Source organism: Dermochelys coriacea, chromosome 5 (genome assembly GCF_009764565.3).
Source record: "Dermochelys coriacea isolate rDerCor1 chromosome 5, rDerCor1.pri.v4, whole genome shotgun sequence".
Taxonomy (NCBI): Eukaryota; Metazoa; Chordata; order Testudines; family Dermochelyidae; genus Dermochelys; species Dermochelys coriacea.
This window is the reverse complement of record NC_050072.1, coordinates 22055346-22077394: the sequence shown is the minus strand read 5'-3', so window position 1 is coordinate 22077394 and position 22049 is coordinate 22055346. Positions and strand designations below refer to the sequence as shown.

At 39.2% G+C, this 22049-nt stretch overlaps 1 protein-coding gene across 3 annotated transcripts in view; it reads right to left on the bottom strand.

The window, feature by feature from the left end:
* The window catches only part of MALT1 (MALT1 paracaspase), a 127933-nt gene that overhangs the window by 23657 nt on the left and 82227 nt on the right, over positions 1–22049 (bottom strand). For 2 of the 3 annotated variants that reach the window (XM_038402168.1, XM_038402165.2), the window contains exons 6-10: positions 20470–20566; positions 19640–19672; positions 17063–17089; positions 14663–14695; positions 9070–9273 (exon numbers count right to left, since the gene is read on the bottom strand). In XM_038402168.1, coding sequence (XP_038258096.1) covers positions 9070–9273; positions 14663–14695; positions 17063–17089; positions 19640–19672; positions 20470–20566 — 394 coding nt within the window. The remainder of the gene's footprint in view (positions 1–9069; positions 9274–14662; positions 14696–17062; positions 17090–19639; positions 19673–20469; positions 20567–22049) is intronic. The other variant, XM_038402167.2, reaches the window with a different exon arrangement.

The window sequence follows — 22049 nt, the reverse complement described above, 5'->3', positions numbered from 1 at the left end:
CAAACCATTCCACAGCTTATACAACCCATGCCTGTAAGCAGGAGAAAACAGCTTTAGTAATGACCTTTGGTAGTCACCCAACAACACTAAGAGCATATCATATGTAAGTAGGGATGGAAACAATACATTTTATTCCTCAACTCTAAATAGCCTCCAGGGGTCAACACGTATTTTACTTCAATATTGAAAATAGTACTAATTTCATACAGACATGCTCCTGAGCCTATCAACTTCCTAATCAGATACAAATTCAGGATGCCTTCAAATTTTACTTATCCCCATTCATTAGCCTATTGACTTCACTGGGACTGAAGCACATGCTAAGATGTTTTCCTGAATAGGGACATTTTCCTGAATCATGGCGTTACATTTTTTAACCACCTGAACTGATAATTATACTCCTTTGCCTAGCCAATGTTACCAGAGGTTTATAAGCACCCTTTCATACTAAACCCATTCCTACCCTAGACCAAATGGAAAGCTGAAAAAATTTCCTTGTAGAACAACTCATGGAAGTAGCTATTGCACAATATAAAACACAATCCTTGTCACCTACTCATCTAGGTTCAATTCAACATAAAAAATTCTTTAATAGATCTTTCTGGACACCAGCTAGATTACAAGCATCAGTCCCTACAGATGTGAGCACTTGTCTACTTCACATTCTCTGGTAACTGAAAATGTACCACCTTCCCCACCAAATCCAAAAGAAATTCAGAGCCTGATATGGAAGGTGGGAAGAGAAGATACAGGAGGTCTCAGCCTTCATTAGCTTGAAGAGTAATGAACCACATCAGTTTTAGGGAGTATAAGACCACATCTGGCATTCAACCTTTGATCTTCCACTTGAACTAATACAGCAGTACTATGAAATGATCTCTGCTGCAACACACTAACTTATGTATTTAAAAGATTTTTTTAAACTATGCAAATGAGTTTGCTAGAGTGAATAATTCAGTTGTGGCTGTGCGTGCGTACATATCAAAACCACATGAGAGTAACTGTTGTATAGGTGTATTTTTAAATAAAATTAATTCTCTTTGTGTTTGTTTTAAATATACAGATGTATTTTACTCATGTAAGAGTGGCATATGAATAAACTTGTGTCTAAATTAATGCCTTCCTTGTTTTAGCTAGTTATATCATTCTGCAAATGCTCTCCCTGTATATGGCTGGTACCCTATGGCTAAACTATCTAATTTAGTAACTGATCACCAATCGTAGGCATTATCTACAAACTGGCTTCTAAGGCAGAACTTAAATCACTTGATTGTGTTCGTTTGCTCAATAGACTTTGCCAGTTTATTTTGGATGGTCTTATTTTAACAAATCACTATTACGTATACACTAGTTGAAATGTTGGAAATTGAATGCTTGACATTGCTTTTACAATGAAGGTGAACACCTGGATACTTGTTGCAGCATCTGTGTGTCCAATTATATTCCTGCTTTCAGGATCACAGGGTCAATGTAAAAAGATTAGGGGACAAATTCTGTTCTTATTTACATCAGAGTACATAAAGAGTATCTTCACTGATGTAAATGAAGTGAGTGAGTGAGATCAGAATGAGTCCCTAGATTTATGTTTCTTCACTTTGAGAGCTGGTATCAACTATCAGTCATGGTAGAAAGGTTTGAATAACTGAAGAGTTAGCAATTTAATTTGTACTACTTAGCTATGGCCTGGATGCCGTATGGTATTAAAATATGTTTACCCAAACTTTCAGCACGTAAATAATTCCAGCGAAGTCAGTGCTCACAACAGCCACTGATAAGTATTAACATCTTGGTCCTTGGTAGTTCTGGACCAAATTTAGGTCCTATTCTGTTTAAAGGCAGTCAGCCATTTCTTAATATTGTACAAATCATCATTAGCATAGGCTTGTATTCTAACCCTGACACAGAACCAGACAGAGCTTTTTATGTAGATTAATCCTGCCAAGAACTGGATCGATCAGTACTAAAGGAAGGGTGACAGGATCAAGCAGCATCTGCACTAAAATATGATGTCTACTCACACCAGGCCTTGTTGCGATTATTGGACAAAATTACCCTAAAATCAATTGTAAAAAGTAAACAAAATTCAAGATGTTACAATAACCATGAAAATAGGTCAAGTTGTTTATGACACTGAATGTTATAAACTGGTGCAAGAGAACTAGACAGAGAAACTAGATTAGTCTAAACCAAAAAGGCCACATTGACATAATCCAAGGACTGTTGAAATTATGCTTGTTTATAAATAGACGATGTGGAGCCAGAATGTAATGAAATAAAATTGGAGTGTTGGATATTAGGCCTAATTGATGGACAAAATGATGAGAATAAAATGTGCCTCCCACTTTTGCTATTTTTGTTTCTAATACTTTTTTGGAGGGTGAAGGGTGATTGGGAAGGAATCTTCTTCTGCCTGCTCATCCCCCAATCTGCCAGAACAGCATCTCATCTTGATTCATCTAAAGGACTTTCTTCCTGAGAGGAAAGCTGGCTGGCCTTGGACTTATTTGCTTACACCTATGAGGACTATATGTCATTACTTTATCATGTCACACAATCTTCACAAGTGAAAACAAGTTCCTTAAACAAGAGCAAGGCCGGCCAGCCAGCCATTCTCTCAGGATGGATGTTCTTTATATGAGTTGAGGTGAGCTGCAGAAAGAAAATTCCTCTCTCCCCCAATGCTTTTTTTAAAAACAGAGTAAAGATGGGTGGCATATTTTATCCTCATTAGGTTGTCCACTTTTTGTCATAATTCCTCCTTCTCCCCCCTTCAGAACATAGAAATAGCCACTCTGGATCAGACCATAGGTCCATCTAGTTCAATATACTTTCTCCGACACTGGCCAGCACCAGATACCAGGAAGGTGCAAGAACCCTGTCGTAGGCAGATGTGGGATAATCTGTCCCCCAAATAGGTCTCATCCTTTTTTCTAATGTTAGATTGGCTTAAACTCTGAAGGAGAAGATTTAATATCCCTTCCAAAACTTGTCACTAATGATGACAACTCTGAATATTCTTGATAATAAATATCCAAACCTTCCTCTTGTTGCACAGTGCCACAGGTATTTCAAGAACTGACAACGGTTCCATTCTCACTGTGCCTTTATTAAGGATGCTGGGTTTCAAAAAAACAAAAATGTTACAAAAATCCTGGACAAATAAATAAGATGGAGAAAAACAGTCTGCTGAACGTTAATAGCTAGAAACATGACAGCTAAGCTTTGGAATTTATGAAGCCTTTTTTCCCCAGGGTGAGTATATAGAAACAGTAAATTAGGGTACTTGTCAGGGAAGCCTGGCTCTAATCTCCTTATTATGAGCTATAAACCACCGTCTATATGATTGCAGATGTTACCAAAGTTGCCAGGCAGCAAAGTGGGACCTGTGAGCCAATATGAGCCTCACACTCTATAAAACATACATACAATACATCACATCCATCTCATTTATATTTCAGTAATCTGGAAACATGGCTTATTGCAGAGATTCCCAAACTTTTTGCCATCATGACTCCATTTTGATGAAATACTTCCTTCCACGACCCAAGACAGCATGGAGAATGCCATTTTGAAGAGCAAAATGGTGTCCTCTACACACGGCATGTGAGAGGTCATGCCTCATGGGGGCACCATTTGAAGAGCAAAATAGTGTCCTCTGTACACTGTGACCTCCGACGTATGATGCATGCAAGGTCATGCTATGTAGAGCAAGAGCACTTCCACTGCACACTTGGGATTGCCGCAACCCCATCTGCTGATGGTGCTACTCCATGTGGGTAGTGACCCAGTTTGGTAACTGCTGACTTATTGCCTCAGATACTTCGACTTGTTGGAAGGATTTGCTGTAAAAGCACTCAAAAGTTAGGAAATGCCTATGCAACTTTAATCCAGCCTCCTGTACGTATGCATATAGTAGCCTTTAATTACATGATCACATACTATGTTTTTCATAGGGTTATGAAATAAAGTGGGCAGGAACACCTTTTATCAGATCATCTCTGCCCCAGATAGGTTTATTTTAAAATGGTAACTGGATTTCTTTCTTGTCACTGGGCAAGTAACTGGGTTAAGGATATCTGATGAGCAGCCGCAAAAGTTTTTAAGATGCAATGGTCACAAACAGTTATTGTACTAACATCAGGATCACAGAAATCAACATTTTAAGTTATCTCCAGAGTTTTTACTAAGAAAATAGCCAGATTACTTTCAATCTTTAAAATGTATGCTGTTACATCTCTCATGTCATTTATATACGATGAGCACAATAATTCTGCATTGCATTTAATAACAAATATATTGAGGAACTAAAGTACCAAGACCACCATCACCAATTTGTTTATCAGTTCTACTTTTAGGGAACAGTATTTGAAATGCCACATTCCTGGCAGCAAGTAGTAATTACACAGTGTCATGGTAAATATCATGAATATCTGAAACAAGGTCTAAATGGGGGTAGCAGCTGTGCCTCTTATGTTTGGAGCTGTGCCCACTAAAACGCAATAAATCACTAGCAATTTATACCCTGACAACATATTTTATATTGCTTCTGAGACACTCAGTTACTATCCAGAATGGTCATTTAAATGATAAAGTAGTTTTATAAAGGTTTAATGCTAAACTTTACTGCGAGATGCCATGCTTGGCTTTCACAGATATCAGCTAGATGGAAAAATGAAGGTTAAACTGTGTAAATGTACTTTGCAAATGGAGCCAGTATGAAATACATCAAAGCCTCTGGTCACTTAATTTTTTTAATTTATGTTAACAGCCAACGTAAACAGAGAGCCTTAAACAGAATAGGAGTCCATAGCTCACCCAAACACACAAGAAACAACTTAAGTATTTTACATGAGAGGCAAATGGAAGTCATACCATCAGAAAGTTGAGTGAATTTTACAGCTATGTCCATACGATTGTGAGTCTTTGCTCTGATATATAAATGGTGAAAGATATTTTGAATGTCAGGTCGGCCAGTCCTATCAAGCATCAGGTATCACATGAGTGTGAAAGCCATACAAAGAAATAACTTCATGCGAGCCTGGCACCTGTTTCAGTAAAATACCAGATGAAGCAGTTTCTTGGCTGAATTTAGGTAGGGTGGGAATTCTAGAACCATTTGTATAGGACACTTAAGTTTAGAATTCTAGCCTCTGTGTTAAATCCTTATTTTAAAAGTAATTTACATAAAAACAGCTTTAAAATAAAAATCAAATCTAGCTAGTCAACAGCAGACCTCTCGTCACACGCTGCATCAGATAATTCAGGGTGGCGTGCTCCCTAAAAAAGAAGTAAAGTTTTGGCTGAATTGAGCTATTCCACTTCCAAGGTAACAGAGACAGTAACTCAACTTCCCCCTTCAAGATGACACTTAGGAAAGACAGATCAATTTTCCATGCCACATGCTCGTGAGAAAATTGTTGATACATTTCACCAGTATAGCTCAATCTTCATCTCTTGTCCACTATCACAGTACTGGGCAATGACTCACTTGTAAAGCAAGTTTTTAATGACAAAAAACTTCACCAAAACTAGCATACAGTTAATTTGTGACTTAAATCACAAACCTGTCCAGGGGGAAAGGGGAAATTTAAGCTCAATGTGACACCAGATGTACAATATTCATCCTGTAAACAAGTTTGCACATGCATAATTTGTCAATATCCAGGGGATATCATACTAAATTTAAACTTATTAAAGTTAGCCCTGTGTTGCAAAGTACACTTTTATCTCAATCCTGAAATAGCTTATGGTTGCCATTTTCTAACTTATTTCTCCCTGTCATTGTCCACATATTGTGCTCCCTACACAATATGTGAAGATATAAGAAGGGCAAATCCTGCAGTATTTATTCAGGGAGAGGTTCCACAGAGGTGTTCACTAACAGTTCTGTTTGAGTTCTGCCTGAATTGGGACTGTGACGGGTTCGGTCACAGAGACTCTCTTGGGACTGTCACAGGATGTGCTGAAATTACCTCTGAGCCCATTTTCCCTGCCAACTTGGGATTCCAGAACTCTGCCTTGTTGAGCCAGACACACTAGGCTGCTACATCACAGACCCAGGTCTGGTCCACACCCCCAAAGCTGCAGACTTTAACCAAAAACTGCTCAACAGGTTACTTGCTTCCAGCACCCAGATACCCAGCTCCCAATGGGATCTAAACACCAAATAAATCCATTTTACGCTGTATAAAGCTTATAAAATTGTCTCCCCTCTATAACACTGATAGAGAGATATGCACAGCTGTTTGCTCCCCCTGGTATTAATCACTTACTCTGGGTTCATTAATAAACAGAAGTGATTTTATTAAGTATAAAAAGTAGGATTTAAGTTTCAAGTAATAACAGACAGAACAAAGGAAGTTACCAAGCAAAATAAAGCAAACGCACGCAAGTCTAAGCTTAATACATTAAGAAACTGATTACACATAAAATCTCACCCCCAGAGATGTTCCAATACGCTTCTTTCACAGAGTAGATTCCTTCCTAGTCTGGGCCCAATCCTTTCCCCTGGTACAGTCCTTGTTAGCTCCAGCAGACATCTTAGGTGGAAAGCAGGGGTGTTCTCATGACTGGCAGCCCCCTTTGTTTTGTTCCACCCCCCCCCATTTTATAGCTTTGGCACAAGAAAAGGATCTTTTGTCTCTCTGGATCCCCACCCCTCCTTCTAAATGGAAAAGTACCAGATTTAAGATGGATTTCATTACCAGGTGACATGGTCACATGTCACTGTAAGATAGGGGTGAAAGTAAGTCGAGTGACTTACAGTACGCTGGGGCCAGCTCAGGCCACTGGAAGGGGCGGGGCCTAGGGTGGAAGGGGCGAGGCTGAGAGCCAACCCCAGCTCACCCTGTAAAGTAAGTGCCCCCCCTCCTTCTCCTCCTCCCCTCCCCCCACCAGGGTAGCAGCAGCACCAGCCTGGGGCTCTGGGGGCTATTTAAAGGGCCCGGGGCTCCCCTGCTTCTACTGCCCCGGTCCTTTAATTAGCCGCCAGAACCCTGGGGAAGTTATTTAAAGGACCGGGGCAGCAGAGGCAGCTGGAGCCCCGGCCCTTTAAATAGCCCCTGGAGCAGTGGTGGCGGGGCTCCAGCGGCTATTTAAAGGGCCGGGGTGGAAGAAGCAGAGGAGCCCCGGGCCCTTTAAATAGCCACCGGAGCCCCACAGCGGGGCTCTGGAAGCAATTTAAAGGGCTTGGGGCTCCAGCCACTGCTGGGAGCCCCAGGCCCTTTAAATTGCCCCTTGGGCAAGCCTCATTCTTCATTACCCATGGGCTGGCCCACACATACACAGGAAGGCTTGCAGCTAAATAAACCATCCACAACCAATTGTCCTAGTCAATGGGAGCCATCAAGATTCTAAACCACCATTAATGGCCCACACTTTGCATAATTACAATAAAACCTCAGAGTTATACTTCATATTTTTAGCTTCAGATACAAGAATGATTCATACATACAAATATGAGGAATATATTCAGTAGGTTATAATCTTTGTTATGATATCTTACAAGAGACCTTTTGCATAAAGATATTCCAGTTACATCATATTCACACTCTTAAGCATATTTCCATAAAACATATGGAGTGCAACTTCACAGAGACCTTAGGATTTAACACTATTTGATGAACCCTTGGCCACTTGAAGTTGCAGACGAGCAACAGCATCAGAAGTTAATGGCATATCTTTCACTAGAGTTCCCAGCTTCTTTTTCTACAATCTAACGGTGACTTATAAAGACAAATTACTTTGCGTCCTTTTTGTTTCTTCATTATGTATACAGAAGGCCTAAAATTGTGGTGTTAGCTTTTTTTAAAAAGCTTTCTCAGCTTGTTTTTCAACGTTAGTAATTCAGGTTTTCTACCCTTCCCCTCATAGAGAACTACTGCAGAACTAGCAGGACAACATCACAAGTACCAAGGAAGTGAAAACCACCACAACTTGGGAGGGAGGGAAAATTTTTATTAGCATCTATTTAATCTAAAAGCTTGACAAAAAGTTGGGAGGAAAGATCTTTCTTAAATGTTCAATACCTTGCTCCATTTATAAAAAATAAATAAAATATAAATAAAAAGGTGGATAACATTTATTTTCTCCCAGTCTTAGTCTTGTTTATTTATATTGCAAGGTCTTCAGGGCAGGGATTGTTTCTTAGTCTATGTACATAAAGCACCTGGGCTTAACAGCGTTTCAGGTTGGGTTTAGGCTTCTAGACATTACTGTAATACAAATAAACTATTATTACCACCCATGTAATTTAAGGCTGAGAAAGCTCCCCCTCCAGTTTCCTGGTTTTCCAGTGAGACCTTCAGCAAAAAAAAGGAAAGACAATCTGACAGTCCGAAGGTAAACAAGCAAGCAGAAAAGGAATTTATTTATATGTATTGAAGAAGCAAGACAACTTTTTCCGCATTTGCATATCATCTTTAAGTTGTAGGAGTACAAAGTTAACAAAATATAGTGAGTGTAAAGTTGCAAATGTATGCAGCACAATGACTCAAAGGGTTCATTTGTGATTTTGTAACCAGTTAGTGGCAGATAACTAGCTGGTTACAAGTAACAGTTTCCTCACAGCTTCTTTTCCACCACTGCAAGTAGGTTTGTGCATTTACATCTGCTATACTGCCTCACTGTATAGGCGCATTCTGGGAAACACTACACAGCGCTGACTCTTGCTTAAGTGTTTTTTCCCCTAGATCACAATTATGCACGTCCCACTACCAAAACAAGCGCCACAAATGCAGCACTCTTTAGCAAATAATACACTTTTTAATATGAAAGTACATAGCAGTATTTAGCAGAATACTATACATTTAGGTTTGGTTAAAAGAGGCTCAAAGATTTTATCTGTTCACTAATAAAAGCAACAATACCTTTTACTCAAAGCCACAGGATGTGTTGGCGGGTGTTTAACTCACTTCCCGCTTCCCCCCCATATACATGCTATTTACAGTGAAGTCTGCTTTACTGTCAAGTAGGACTTAGTGATCTGGCAGAGGTGTAAGTTAATGTCTGAGTGTTCTTGACTCAAAAAATGTTTTACTAAATTAGTTGGACAGATCATGACTTTCTTACCATACACTCCTTTGTCCAAAAGAAGTAAAAATTCATCCACTGCATTCCGCATCTCAGATTCAGTAAGATCCAGCAGAGAAACAACTTTGAAATCCATCTGTCTCAGCAAGTTGGTCAATTCATAGACATCCACCATTGGAGCTTTCAGCTGAGGGTGATTCCAATAGCTCATGTTTCCTATTAACAGAGCTACCTTGTCAATTGCTGTAAAGAAATGAGCACATTTTTATACATTCTTAAATCAAATACAAGTTGTTTTTTTTAAGAAAAGATAAGCGATTCTCAAATCTAAGTGCATGTACGATATTTAGTATATTAAAAATATATACAATATCAAAAATTGGCTCTATGCCAACAAATGACTCCCTTAGGTGCCTGGTTTAAAATTTCATTCATTTCCAATCACTTGCTCTGAAAAATCCTGGGAAAACAAATAGGTCTTGCTGTGTGTCCTGAAGGTGAACAAAGCTAGGTTCTAATGCATCCAAAGCTTCTTAACTGGTTGTTCTGTCAATACATCAGTCACTACTGTACCTATGATTCTCTGCCTTCCTCCCCCAATGAGTTAGCTTCTCTCCTGAAGTGCAACAAAGTAGTTCACCCTCCATAACAGAACTGAAATGTATATGAATCAGTATTATAATGCCTGTGCCAGTATGCAAATACTATACTCAAGTTTCTGATGCAACCATATATTCATAGGCAGGTAACTTTCCAAAACATTCGCACCATAAATCTTCCATGCTAGATGTGAAATTTGGAGGTCTGAGCAAGAATTGCTACAGCATTTTTAGAGTACTGGAGAGATTCTAAGTGAAAAGAGAACCACTTCCTCCCCATTAATAACTTCCTATATTGTTTAGACCAGAACTACATTAAAAATAGCTGAGGTTTGAGAGTTTTATGTAAAAGTGGACAGTACTTATTGAAGACTGATGCCTTTATCTGATTTAATATCAAAACTAATGTATTTTCAAAAGTTTAAAGCATTTTTGTGTGGACCATGAACAGCAGATTTTCTCATTAAAACCCAGATCCTGCACTGAGAAGTGCATGGCAGATTCCTAAGCTACGCAAGCATGCACACTGAATCACTGGCCTTTAAGTTAGGAAGTTAGACTCTGATCCCGCAAGTGACTTTTCATGCATGCAGGGGGAGTCCAGTTGACTTCGATGTGTGTATTTGGGGGAAGGGAAAGTGCACACCTTCAAAACTGCTTTGCAAGCAACTGTCTGGTTTTGTCTGACTATTAAACTATACCTTTTCACCTCCCCAAAAAAGATTCACAGCATCTTTATCTTTAAAACTTTTTTTGCAGCTGAAAAGCGTCCAAGGCAGAGGTGGGCAAACTACAGCTCACGAGCCACATCCGGCCACAGGACCATCCTGCCCAGACCTTGAGCTCCCAGCGAGGAGGCTAGCCCCCGGCCCCTCCCCTGCTGTTCCCCCTCCCCCGCAGCCTCAGCTCGCCACGAGCACTCTGGCCCACCGCTCCTGCAGGACAGCACGACCGCATGGCTGCGAGCTCCTGCTGCTCTGAGCGACATGGTAAGGGGGTGAGGAGGTTGGATAAGGGACAGGGGGTTCTGGGGGCCAGTCAGGGGACAAGGAGCAGCGAGTGGTTGAATGGGGCAGAGATTCTGGATGGGGGGGCAGTCAGGGGACAGGAAGGGGGGGTTGGATGGGGATGGGGTTCTGGGGGGCAGTTAGGGGCAGGGGTGTGGATGGGGGCAGGGCAGTCAGGGGGACAGGGAGCAGGGATGGTTGGATGGGGTTCCGGGAGGGGGCGGTCAAGGGACAAGGAGTGGGGAGGGAGCGGGTGGATGGGTCGGGAGTTCTGAGGGGGGCAGTCGCCAGGCTGTTTTGGGAGGCACAACCTTCCCTACCGGGCCCTCCATACAGTTTCACAACCCTGATGTGGTCCTCGGGCCAAAATGTTTGCATACCCCTGCTCCAAGGCCTTGAATAAGCTTGACCTATTCTAAAGCCACAGACGTGCAGTCACTCAATCTGCCTAGCAGGATACCCTTGGGGCCTCCAAAACAGAGAAAGGTGTTCGTTTGGGTCCACATTTCACTACATTTGTTCAGCATATTGATAAGACAAATGTCAAGTTTTCAGATGTGTGAATAAAAAAAACCAGCCAAGACTCCGTGGATACCTGTTCAAATGGCAGAGAAAATTAAGCCATTTGCTTCCAAGTCTATTTACTGTTTGGTCTGTTCATAGTTTTTGAGTGAAAGAGAGAAACAGGTCATTTATAGGAGGTGCTATAACTAGCTAAGCTACAGTATAATGAAAGGTTTCAGAGTAGCAGCTGTGTTAGTCTGTATTCGCAAAAAGAAAAGGAGTACTTGTGGCACCTTAGAGACTAACAAATTTATTAGAGCATAAGATTTCGTGAGCTACAGCTCACTTCATCGGATGCATTTGGTGGAAAATACAAAGGGGAGATTGATATACACACACAGAGAACATGAAACAATGGGTTTATCATACACACTGTAAGGAGAGTGATCACTTAAGATAAGCCATCACCAGCGGGGGGGGGGGGGGTAACTTTCATGGTGACAAGCAAGGTAGGCTATTTCCAGCAGTTAACAAGAATATCTGAGGAAACCCATTTTAGAGAGACACTTAAAAAAATTACACACTTTCAAGGCTTCAGTAACCACCTATTTAGATGTTTTGTCCAATGTTGTGTTATTAACTTTTGCCTATTTATGCTGACAACACTGCATTTTTGGACTATGCTTACTTAACACTACAAATTAGGAGCAGTAAATTAACAAAATTTACATGCCATCAAGTCTAATTAAATTGCTTAAACATACACAAGTTCAATTTCCATGTGCTATTCTCATGGTAAGAAATTGAAAGGTACTGGTCTATTATGCCAGTAGAGTTTATGAATATCTTGGATATGAACTCAATGCTTTTTCTAGAAAGGGTTTAGTGCAAGGATGTTTAAAATAAATCCATGTAAAGAGTAATCCATAGTTAAGCTCATGGAAGCACTAACTCTCAACTATGATTTTAATGGAAGAGGAGGTTGTACCTAGAATTTGTGTATTAGTTGCTAGTAAACTGGCTACCAAAATTAAATCCTATTATACACAATTTAATATTTGAAATCACACCACGCTAAACTTTGGTAGCAAGCTTATTAACTCTAGCCAGTGATCATTCAAAACCGTTGATAAGGAAAATTTAAGAGATTGAATTGCATGATTCAACACATAACTTCTGCCCAGTATCTGACTGTGATACTGGTAACAGGGAAAACCACAAAATTTGTAAAGAGGTACTGAGTTTCAACTTGTACTGGGTGTCAAGACGTACGAGATCCATTTTATTTCTACCGTGTGGATTCTTCTGTATAAACACAACTGAACTGGCTCAGGCAAAAACAGCAATCAATTTCTCTCTGTACTGACTTATTATGGCATGGACGCCTGTCATTATGCACACAGCTTGTATCTAGCTGTTTCAACAAAATGCTTTGACCTTTTATTGTTACAGTCTATGTTTATTCCCTTTCACAAGGAAGGTTCTTAGCCAAAGAATCCAATTCCAGGGGACGTTTTCAAGCTACCTCAAGGCCAAATCCCATTAAATGGACAATGGAGTAAGAAATTCCCCTTGTCTAAAAGAAACTGAGCATCAAAGCTGTAGCTTAACTTAGACATTAGGAATTCTATGACTATAACAAACACGGCATCAAAGGTGCTATGATGTGTCTATGCCTGTAAGCTATGAGGTTCTTTTAATTGTCTATTTACAGACTTTATGATTTCTGAAAATCAAATGTTCAAATCACGTTGAAAATAGGCATATATTTTGTATCTGCCATTCCGGACACCTAACAATCAAAGATAGACTACTAAGGCAATCAGACTGTCAAAAATACACAACTTAGAATGTTTGCAATGAAGAGGTAATTTGGCCTTTGGGGGGGGGGGGAGGAAAGGGGAGGATGATCCGAGATTTCCAGCCCAAATGCAATGAACCCATGCACAAAATAGAGTACTGAATAAGGCCAAGTGGTATGGTTATATTTCACAAGAAGGTCAAGCAAGAAAGATTTTACAAGAAGATAGAAGTTCAGATGTGCTAACGGGGTGGTTTCAAGTTAATAATTAATAAATAAATAAAAGATATGTCTCAATTAGATAGGCCCCTTGTAATGTGTAGAGACCCCCTTTCACGTTCTCTCTCCCCATCACACTTATTTTTTTTCTTTGAAGAACAATCTCTACTTACAAGATTAAAATCACACAATAAAGTTAGGAAACATATTATACCTTTAGTAGGGTTGCCAGGCATCCATTCGCTGGTGCAGCAGGGGCCCCGGGCTAAGGCAGGCTCCATGCCTGCTCTAGCTCCTCACAGCTCCCAGAAGAGGGCTGCCAGGTCCTTACGGCCCCTAGGCGCATGCGCAGGCAGGGAGGGATGCTCTGCAGATTGTCCCTGCTCCAGTGCTGGCTCTGCAGCTCCCACTGCCAGGAACCACGACCAATGGGAGCTACAGGGGTGGTGCCTATGGGCGCAAGGGGCTTGGAGCCCACACCCTGAACCTCCCTGGCCATCCATTGTGCCTAGGGACTGCAGGGGCCTGGAGCCCACACCGCCAATCCAGAGCCCATACCCCCGCCGCACTCCAATCCCGTCCCAGCCCCACCCCCTCTCCCACACCAAACCCCTCATCCCCGGGGGCCCACCCCAGAGCCCACACCACCAGCCGGAGCCCTCACCCCCCTCCCAGACCCCAACCCCCATCCCAGCTCGATGAAAGTGAGTGAGGGTCAGGGAAAGCGACTGACGGAGGGTGGGGGATGGAGCGAGCAGGGGTGGGGCCTTGGAGAAGGAGTAGGGATGGGGTAGGGATGTTTGGTTTTGTGCAATTAGAAAGTTGGCAACCCTAATCTTTAGTAAAGTATGGCAAAACTCATCTAATAAGTGTATTGAAACACTTACCATGACACTCAAACCTTATGTGCAGTCAGTGCACACACATTTCCAGCAGAAAGCATTTGTTGCAGCCAAGGTGTTCATGTACTGACTGAGGAACACCTATTATTACTGTGCTGTTTATTTTTATTTAATTAAAAAAAAACAACCCCTTTCTTTCTCTTTCCACCTTAATCTGAAGGCATGATCATCTAACACAGAGGCAGCCATGAGGGAATACAAGAGAGATTCATACAGTGAGCTATTTGGCTCATAAACAGATTTATAACTCAGGTGTCCTATGCTAAGAAAAAATAGCGGAAGAGACAAAAGTTTTCACTTATCGGACAAACTACAACCACCTTGTGTGTGAAACAATTCTAATTCTACCATCTGGTTTGTCAAACCATTCAAATACTGCACCAACATACATGTTGAGACCACAGACAGAAGGAGCTAGAAATTATGAGACCTGAAAGGCAATTCTATACCAATTAATTTAAAATACTTAAAGTTTGCTAACCAAAGAACCAATAAGCTGCAGAGATTTTTATACAGCCATTAAGTATACTGCAGATGTATTGCCCTAGCAATTTCTTGTTCAGAATATACATTATGTATCATGGATATGAAACTACTCACCAGAAGGCCTGTCAGCTGATTGCTCTTGAAGGTCTATTTAAGAGAGAGGAAAAACATGAATCATCAGTAGTTTCAAATGTAGTTGTGTACATTAGAGAAACAAGTTGTGCATTTGTTTAATTTAAGACAGCTCCCTATTTCAGCTAGTTCTTTTCTATAGCGTGGTGTGGTCTTTATTTCCTTTCTAACTTTGCAGCACAACTTTTCACTCTTAATATCTAGCAATATGAGTTATTTGCTGTTATCCTAATTTCCCACCCTCCAGCACATTTGCTCTAGTAGGATATGTATGGTGGGGGGATTTTATACTCTGAACCCGAGATGGCAAGGAAACGTGGATTTTGATCTTACAAACTATATGTAAGTATTTTCAATAAAATCTGAAATACTGTACAGTGTATCCTTTCTGATCAGATGTATTGCAGGGAATCAAACAGATCATGAGTTGGGGTATGTTCTATATTTAGCAAGGTTGAGAATTTTGCTTTGCTAGAAATTTGCTTTGCTAGAAAGTCTTTAATTTTTATTTCACCACTTGCCATCGTATGGAAGAGCTAACAATGATATTCATGCTGAACAACAGGTGGGTGAGATGCCTACCCCTTTTGTTAATATGCATATATCATGACAACCCTGTCAATAGATTCTCTTGGAATGTAAATTAACTCTTGGCAAAAGTAAACACGTCTTCTGTGTCCAGCACAGGAATTATATGACCTTTATGATGTGACATTTTTGGGAACCCAGTGTCTGGGATAATTCCTACTGGAGTAATATTTGAATCACCAGCACAAACAAATGTGTATCAAATTACATTATTTGATCTCTACTCTGATTGACACTATATCATCATAAGCATTTTTATGTTTGGCAGCCAGTTACCTTATCTCAATAAGATTTCATTCTAGCAGCAGATAATCTGCTAAAAACAGCATCACATTGAAACATTTCAAATATAAAGATCACATACAGGAAGCCAAAAAAACCCCAAACAGATTTATTTTTTAATATTAAAGTGGCTTGCTGTAGTTTTGCAACTATATAAACTGATTTGCTGGGGGGTTATCTTCAAATTATACTAATTTATTTTAGTGCCCTCAACATGATAGTTAACATTTTTAATAGATATATGTGTAAAGCTGGCAAACCAGGTGCCACTTTATGCCAAGGTCCCCATGCCTCACTTGGATACTAACAAACATATAGCTGGAATCAGTCTGGTTCACCTGTGTGTTAGTATTCATGAAATAGGTATTAGAGTTATAAAAATATGAGTAGTGTTTAGGCTTCATTGAATTGTTGTAAACTGCTGCATGCAATAATCTTACTTATAGTATCATCTGTATCCCATATTGTAAGGTAATATTTGAGCATTTGCATGGTAAGCCACTGTAAATAAGTCAGTCATCAGACAGTAGAGAAACATTAACTAGTGTGAAAAACTAGTCTCCAATAGGACATGTTATCTCCCATCTGACAAAGAAGGTCCATCAATACCATACAAACTACTGTGGAACGTTATAGGACAAAATACTTTGTTGATTGCTTCCCCCCTTCCCCCATGAAAAGGAGAGGTGCAAGTGAATTCCTTTCACCAGCTAAATTTGCAACTCGAATCAGAAGGGGGAAGGGGGGAGAATAAAAAAGCCCTAACAAGGAGAAACTGTATCTCTTTGCTGCTTGGACTCTAGGGGTGCAGGATTTCTAAGCATAAGCATGGCATCCCCAGCTGCTTAGCCGAGGTTAGCCTTAAGGGACATAATGTTTATTATAGACGCTTCTATTACCTTTTGAAACTTAAGATAGGAACTCATTTGGGTATCTACGTTTATCTGCTTTAAACTGGTAAATAATGCTTATTTCCTTTTCCCAGTTAATAAATCTTTAGATAGTTTATTATAGGATTGGCTACAAGTGTTATCTTTGGTGTTTTATCCAAAGTGCAAATGACCTGGATAAGTGATTTGTCCTTTGGGACTGGGAGTAACCTAAATATTATTGTGATATTTGATGTAAGGGATCATCTATCACAAAGATAAGCTTACCTAGGTGGCAAGATAGATTAGAGTCCACAAGAGGACTGTCCGTGACGCCATGTTAACGCTGTTATCATGCTTGAGGAGTTTATACTTGATAATGGATTGGCAAAATTTAAGTATAGAACTCACAACCAATTTGGGGTTTGTGCCCTGCTTCTTATCAGTCTGCCCAGAGATTGGTACTCATACTCTTGAGTGACTGCAGGACAGCTTGACAGTGTGACTGAATCAAAACCCCAGATCTAATACACCTGGACTATGCAAATGAAACTAAAATTTTGCAGCGCTGATCTATTCAGTTTTTAATACACATTTCAAATCTGAAATTAAAACTGTTTATTTCAAAGCATGTGCTACTTACCAGGCTTTCCAAGATTACCAAACTCTTCTGTAGAGAAATACATAAAAATAATGAAATTACAGTTTTGACAAACAAGAAGGAAAATAAACATTGGTCATAAAAAGGATCAACTATTGTATTCTGTATTTAACAGAAGCTGAAGGCTAGAAAATCAAGCTCTAAAACCTGGACAAATTATTTAAAATAAAAATCTGCATTTTTGTAGTTTAGTAAATTTATCCCTTCACAAGCTTCCACTACTCCGCACACACAGAACAAAAAACTACAAGTTGATTTACATCAAAATATGAAATATGATTAGCTACAGTACTCAGATTTCATTACAGTATCTATATCAGGGAATAGACACAACAGAAACACTAATGGGAAAAATATATAGTATATACTTCACCCAATTAATCCACAGACATTCAAGCTGCTTTAATGACAAGTGAGAAAACAGACGGAATCACATATTTGAAGATACCTGTTTTTATGAACATTCTAAAATGGCGACATACTAAACAAGAATGTATTTATTTAAAAAAGATAAATTAAGACATTTCTGGGATGATTTTCAGAAATGTCAAACATTCACAGGACTCTCTGATTTTTCATTTAAGGGATTTCAGTGGGAGCTAAGGGAAAATTTATTTCAAGTGCCCGGAGACAGAGAAATCTAGACAGTCTTCTAGACTCACACCAAAGCAGAGGGCCCACACAAGACCAATCTGACGTTGAAGGTATTCTGTGTAAAGGGCTCAATACTTCAAGGTATTTAGCACCTACATGTTCCATTTACTTTTGGCACTTGGCCCCTCACAAAGGCAGAACTAGTTCATAGGGCCTCATCCAAGCTCTGTATATTGGTGAAAAAATGCTTCATAATAGCTTAACATTGCACTCTTCCCTATTTCTTCCAATGTACCTGTTAATATTAGGACTGTCAAACAATTTAAAAAAAAATAGTCACAATTAATTGCAGTTTTAATTGCAGTTAAACAATAGCAGCATACTAATTTAAATTCAGCATGGAAGTATGTCCTCTGAAATGGCGGTCGAAGCATGAAGGGGCATAAAAATGTTTCACATGCCTGGCATGTAAATACCTTGCAACACCAGCTACAAAAGTGCCGTGCAAATGCCTGTTCTCACTTTCAGGTGGTATTGTAAATAAGAAACGGGCAGCGTATCTCCCATAAATGTAAACAAACTTGTTTGTCTTAGCAATTGGCTGAACAAGAAGTAGGACTGAGTGGACTTGGAGGCTCTAAAGTTTTAGATTTTTTGTTTTTGAGTGCAGTTATATATAAAAAAAAATCTACATTTGTAAGTTGCACGTTCACAATAAAGAGATTGCACTACACTATTTGTATGAGGTGAACTTAAAAATGCTATTTCATTTGTTTATCTTTTTTACAGCACAAATATTTGTAATAAAAAATAATAATATAAAGTGAACACTATGCGCTTGGTATTCTTTGTTGTAATTGAAATCAATATACTTGAAAATGTAAGAAAACATCCAAAAATATTTATAATACATTTAAATTGGTATTCTGTTATTGTTTAACAGTATGATTATAACTGTGATTGAGACTTTTTTTTAATCTAATTAATTTGTTGAGCAGTAATTGCTTGAGTTGAATGCATCCGATGAAGTGAGCTATAGCTCACAAAAGCTTATGCTCAAATAAATTTGTTAGTCTCTAAGGTGCCACAAGTACTCCTTTTCTTTTCTGCGAATACAGATTAACACGGCTGCTACTCTGAAATTTAACTGTGATTAATTGACAGCCTTAGTTACTCCATATACGTATTTTAAAAATTATGCTATGCCTGGTTTGATTGGAAAAGGTTAAATAAAATCTCCCTAAAATCTCTAAGTAAATTTCCTTTTGTACAGAAGCATACTGTAAATAATGTATAGTTTAAGTAATCAAGGTATGATATGGACATTCAGGTCCTGATCCTTGGCTCTCAGTACATCCCCTCTGTACCATGAAGCAATTCAAAGAGGAAGTAAAGCTGCCCTAATAGAACAGCTGGAGAAACACCTTGTGTAGGTGTAAAGCTGGTGTAGAACTGGCAGAACCATCCCAATGCCACCCCCAACACAGAGGACACACTCCAGCAGTCTCTGCTTGCACAGGTCATTGCCAGCCAACATAAGTTCTGGGAGTACTGCCGCTGTTCTAACTTACACTAGGTCTGAATCAGCAGCCACTGGTGCTTAGGGAGCTGCGCTTTTCCACAGGAAGTTACCCCTTTGCCTAGCTGAAGACATCCCAGCACCCTCATGTTTCATAAGAATTTGGTAAATTTTTCAAGCTTTGCACATGGCAATAGGGCAGAACCAAAATATTTTGCACAGATGAAGAAAGTAGCTCATAATTTTGTTTAAAATGATAGAACCAGATGCAAAGTAGAAATGGGAAGCACATGCATAAGTATCAAATTATGTTGCAAATCAATATGCTAGAGCACATTAAAGCCTTCAACTTCACACACTATTGTAGTGATAGATCCAGCAATCTCCATAATTCCTAGCATTCAGGATTATTTTTAAAGCCACCCACAACCAAAGATTTACTTTACCTTCAGTGCATTCCACTTCCATAGCTTTTCTTCCTTGTATTTTAAGAGAAAAATCTGAGTATAATTCATGCTCTCAATTAGTATACTACTAGAAGACGACAGCAGTTACTGCCAAACTGTACTGCTAAATATGGATAAATATTAATATTTTAAAACAGCTGCATCTCTTGGTATTAGCACTGAAAAAATTTGGTTGCCACAGTTTAGGTGTATACAATATTAGAGTGAAAATACAAAATGAATAGTTATCATAAGTCTAAATTCATATCTACAATTCTAGTGCCTATAAAGACCAGTCTATTAGAATATATTTTTCCCCCTCTCTAGGTTCCTTTTGCAGGTGTACACACACACACACACACACACACACACACACACACACACACACCCTAAACTTGATTACACATTTATTTGCCTTCACTGTGGGTAATTTCACTTGGCTATTTGTGCTTATGAAGAAAGTGAGCAACTGTAACTCAGTCACCACCACCACTAAAACTCTATAGCTGAAATCTCAATAGTCAGTCTCTTATCAAAGTACTGGCCCTATCTTTTGTTCACAAACTACATGAACTGAATGCCTTTTCACTATATACTAGCATGTTCAGAAACTTGATAAACTGCACAGAGATACTAGCAGAGGATCTTTAAGCACTTTAAAAATGTTAAGTTTTTAAAAATCCCTGTGTGCTGGGCAAACTGGAGTTACAGAAAGATTAAGTGACTTGTCCATGGCCATGCAATAGGAGCTTCAAATAGGAATTCTAATGCCAAGTCATCAGGGTTTATTTACCAGCTTTTATTATGTGTCAAATGAACAGAACCATTACCTATCATGACTTCTATCTTCTTGCTTTCTTGATTGTCTTGGTCATTGAACACATGACACCAATAGGTCCCCTGATGTTCCGTGTCCACATAAGACACCTATATAAGCATCAGAACCACACATCTCAAAATATATAAAACGCATTTTCAGTTAAACCAATAAAAAGGAAAAATTCATAAAAATTAAGACTAAACATCCTTCACAAGATTTCAAATACAAATGCCCTGATCCTGCAGCATAGGGATCTGTCTGCATGAACTTGTTGCAGGATTGGAGACAAACAGCTGTACCACAAATCAGGGCTGTTGATTAATCGCAGCTAACTCACGCAATTAACTCACAAAAATTAATCGTGATTAAAAAACTTAATTGCGATTAATCACCATTATAATCGCACTGTTACACAATAGAATACCAATTGAAATTTATTAAATATTTTGGATGTTTTTCTACATTTTCATATACATATACATATATATATATATATATATATTGTATTCTGTGTTGTAATTGAAATCAAAGTGTATATTATTTTTTATTACAAATATTTGCACTGTAAAATGATAAACAAAAGAAATAGTATTTTTCATTTCACCTCATACAACTAGTTTACTACATGCTCTTTGTCGTGAAAGTGCAATTTACAAATGTAGATTTTTTTTTGGTTACATAACTGCACTCAAAAACAAAACAATGTAAAACTTCAGAGCCTACAAAGTCCACTCAGACCTAATTCTTGTTCAGCCAATCGCTAAGATAAACAAGTTTGTTTACATTTACAGGAGATAATGCTGCCCTCTTCTCACTTTCTAGTGACATTGTAAATAAGAACAGGTATTTGCATGGCACTTTTATAGCAGCATTGCAAGGTATTTACATGCTAGATATGCTAAGTATTCCTATGCCCCTTCATGCTTTGGCCACCATTTCAGAGGACATGCTTCCATGCTAATGATACTAGTTAAAAAAAATGTGTTAATTAAATTTGTGACTGACCTCCTTGGGGAAGGATTGTATGTTCCGTGCTCTGTTTTACCCGCATTCTGCCATATATTTCATGTTATAGCAGTCTCAGCTGATGACCCAGCACATATTGTTCATTTTAAGAACACTTTTGCTGAAGATTTGACAAACGCAAAGAAGGTACCAAGTGAGATTTCTAAAGATAGCTACAGTACTTGACCCAAGGTTTAAGAATCTGAAGAGCCTTCCAAATTCTGAGAGGGATAAGCTGTGGAGCATGCTTTCAGAAGTCTTAAAAGAGCAACACTCCAATGCAGAAACTACAGAACCTGAACCAATAAAAAAAGAAAATCAACGTTGTGCTGGTGGCATCTGATTCAGATAATGAAAATGAACATGCATCGGTCCACACTGCTTTAGATTGTTATCAGGCAGAACCCATCATCAGCATGGATGCATGTCCCCTGGAATGGTGGTTGAAGCATGAAGGGACATATGAATCTTTCGCACATCCGGCACGTAAATATCTGGCTACAACAGTGTCATGAGAACACCTGTTCTCAGCTCCAGGTGACCTGGTAAACAAGAAGCAGGCAGCATTATCTCCTGCAAATGTAA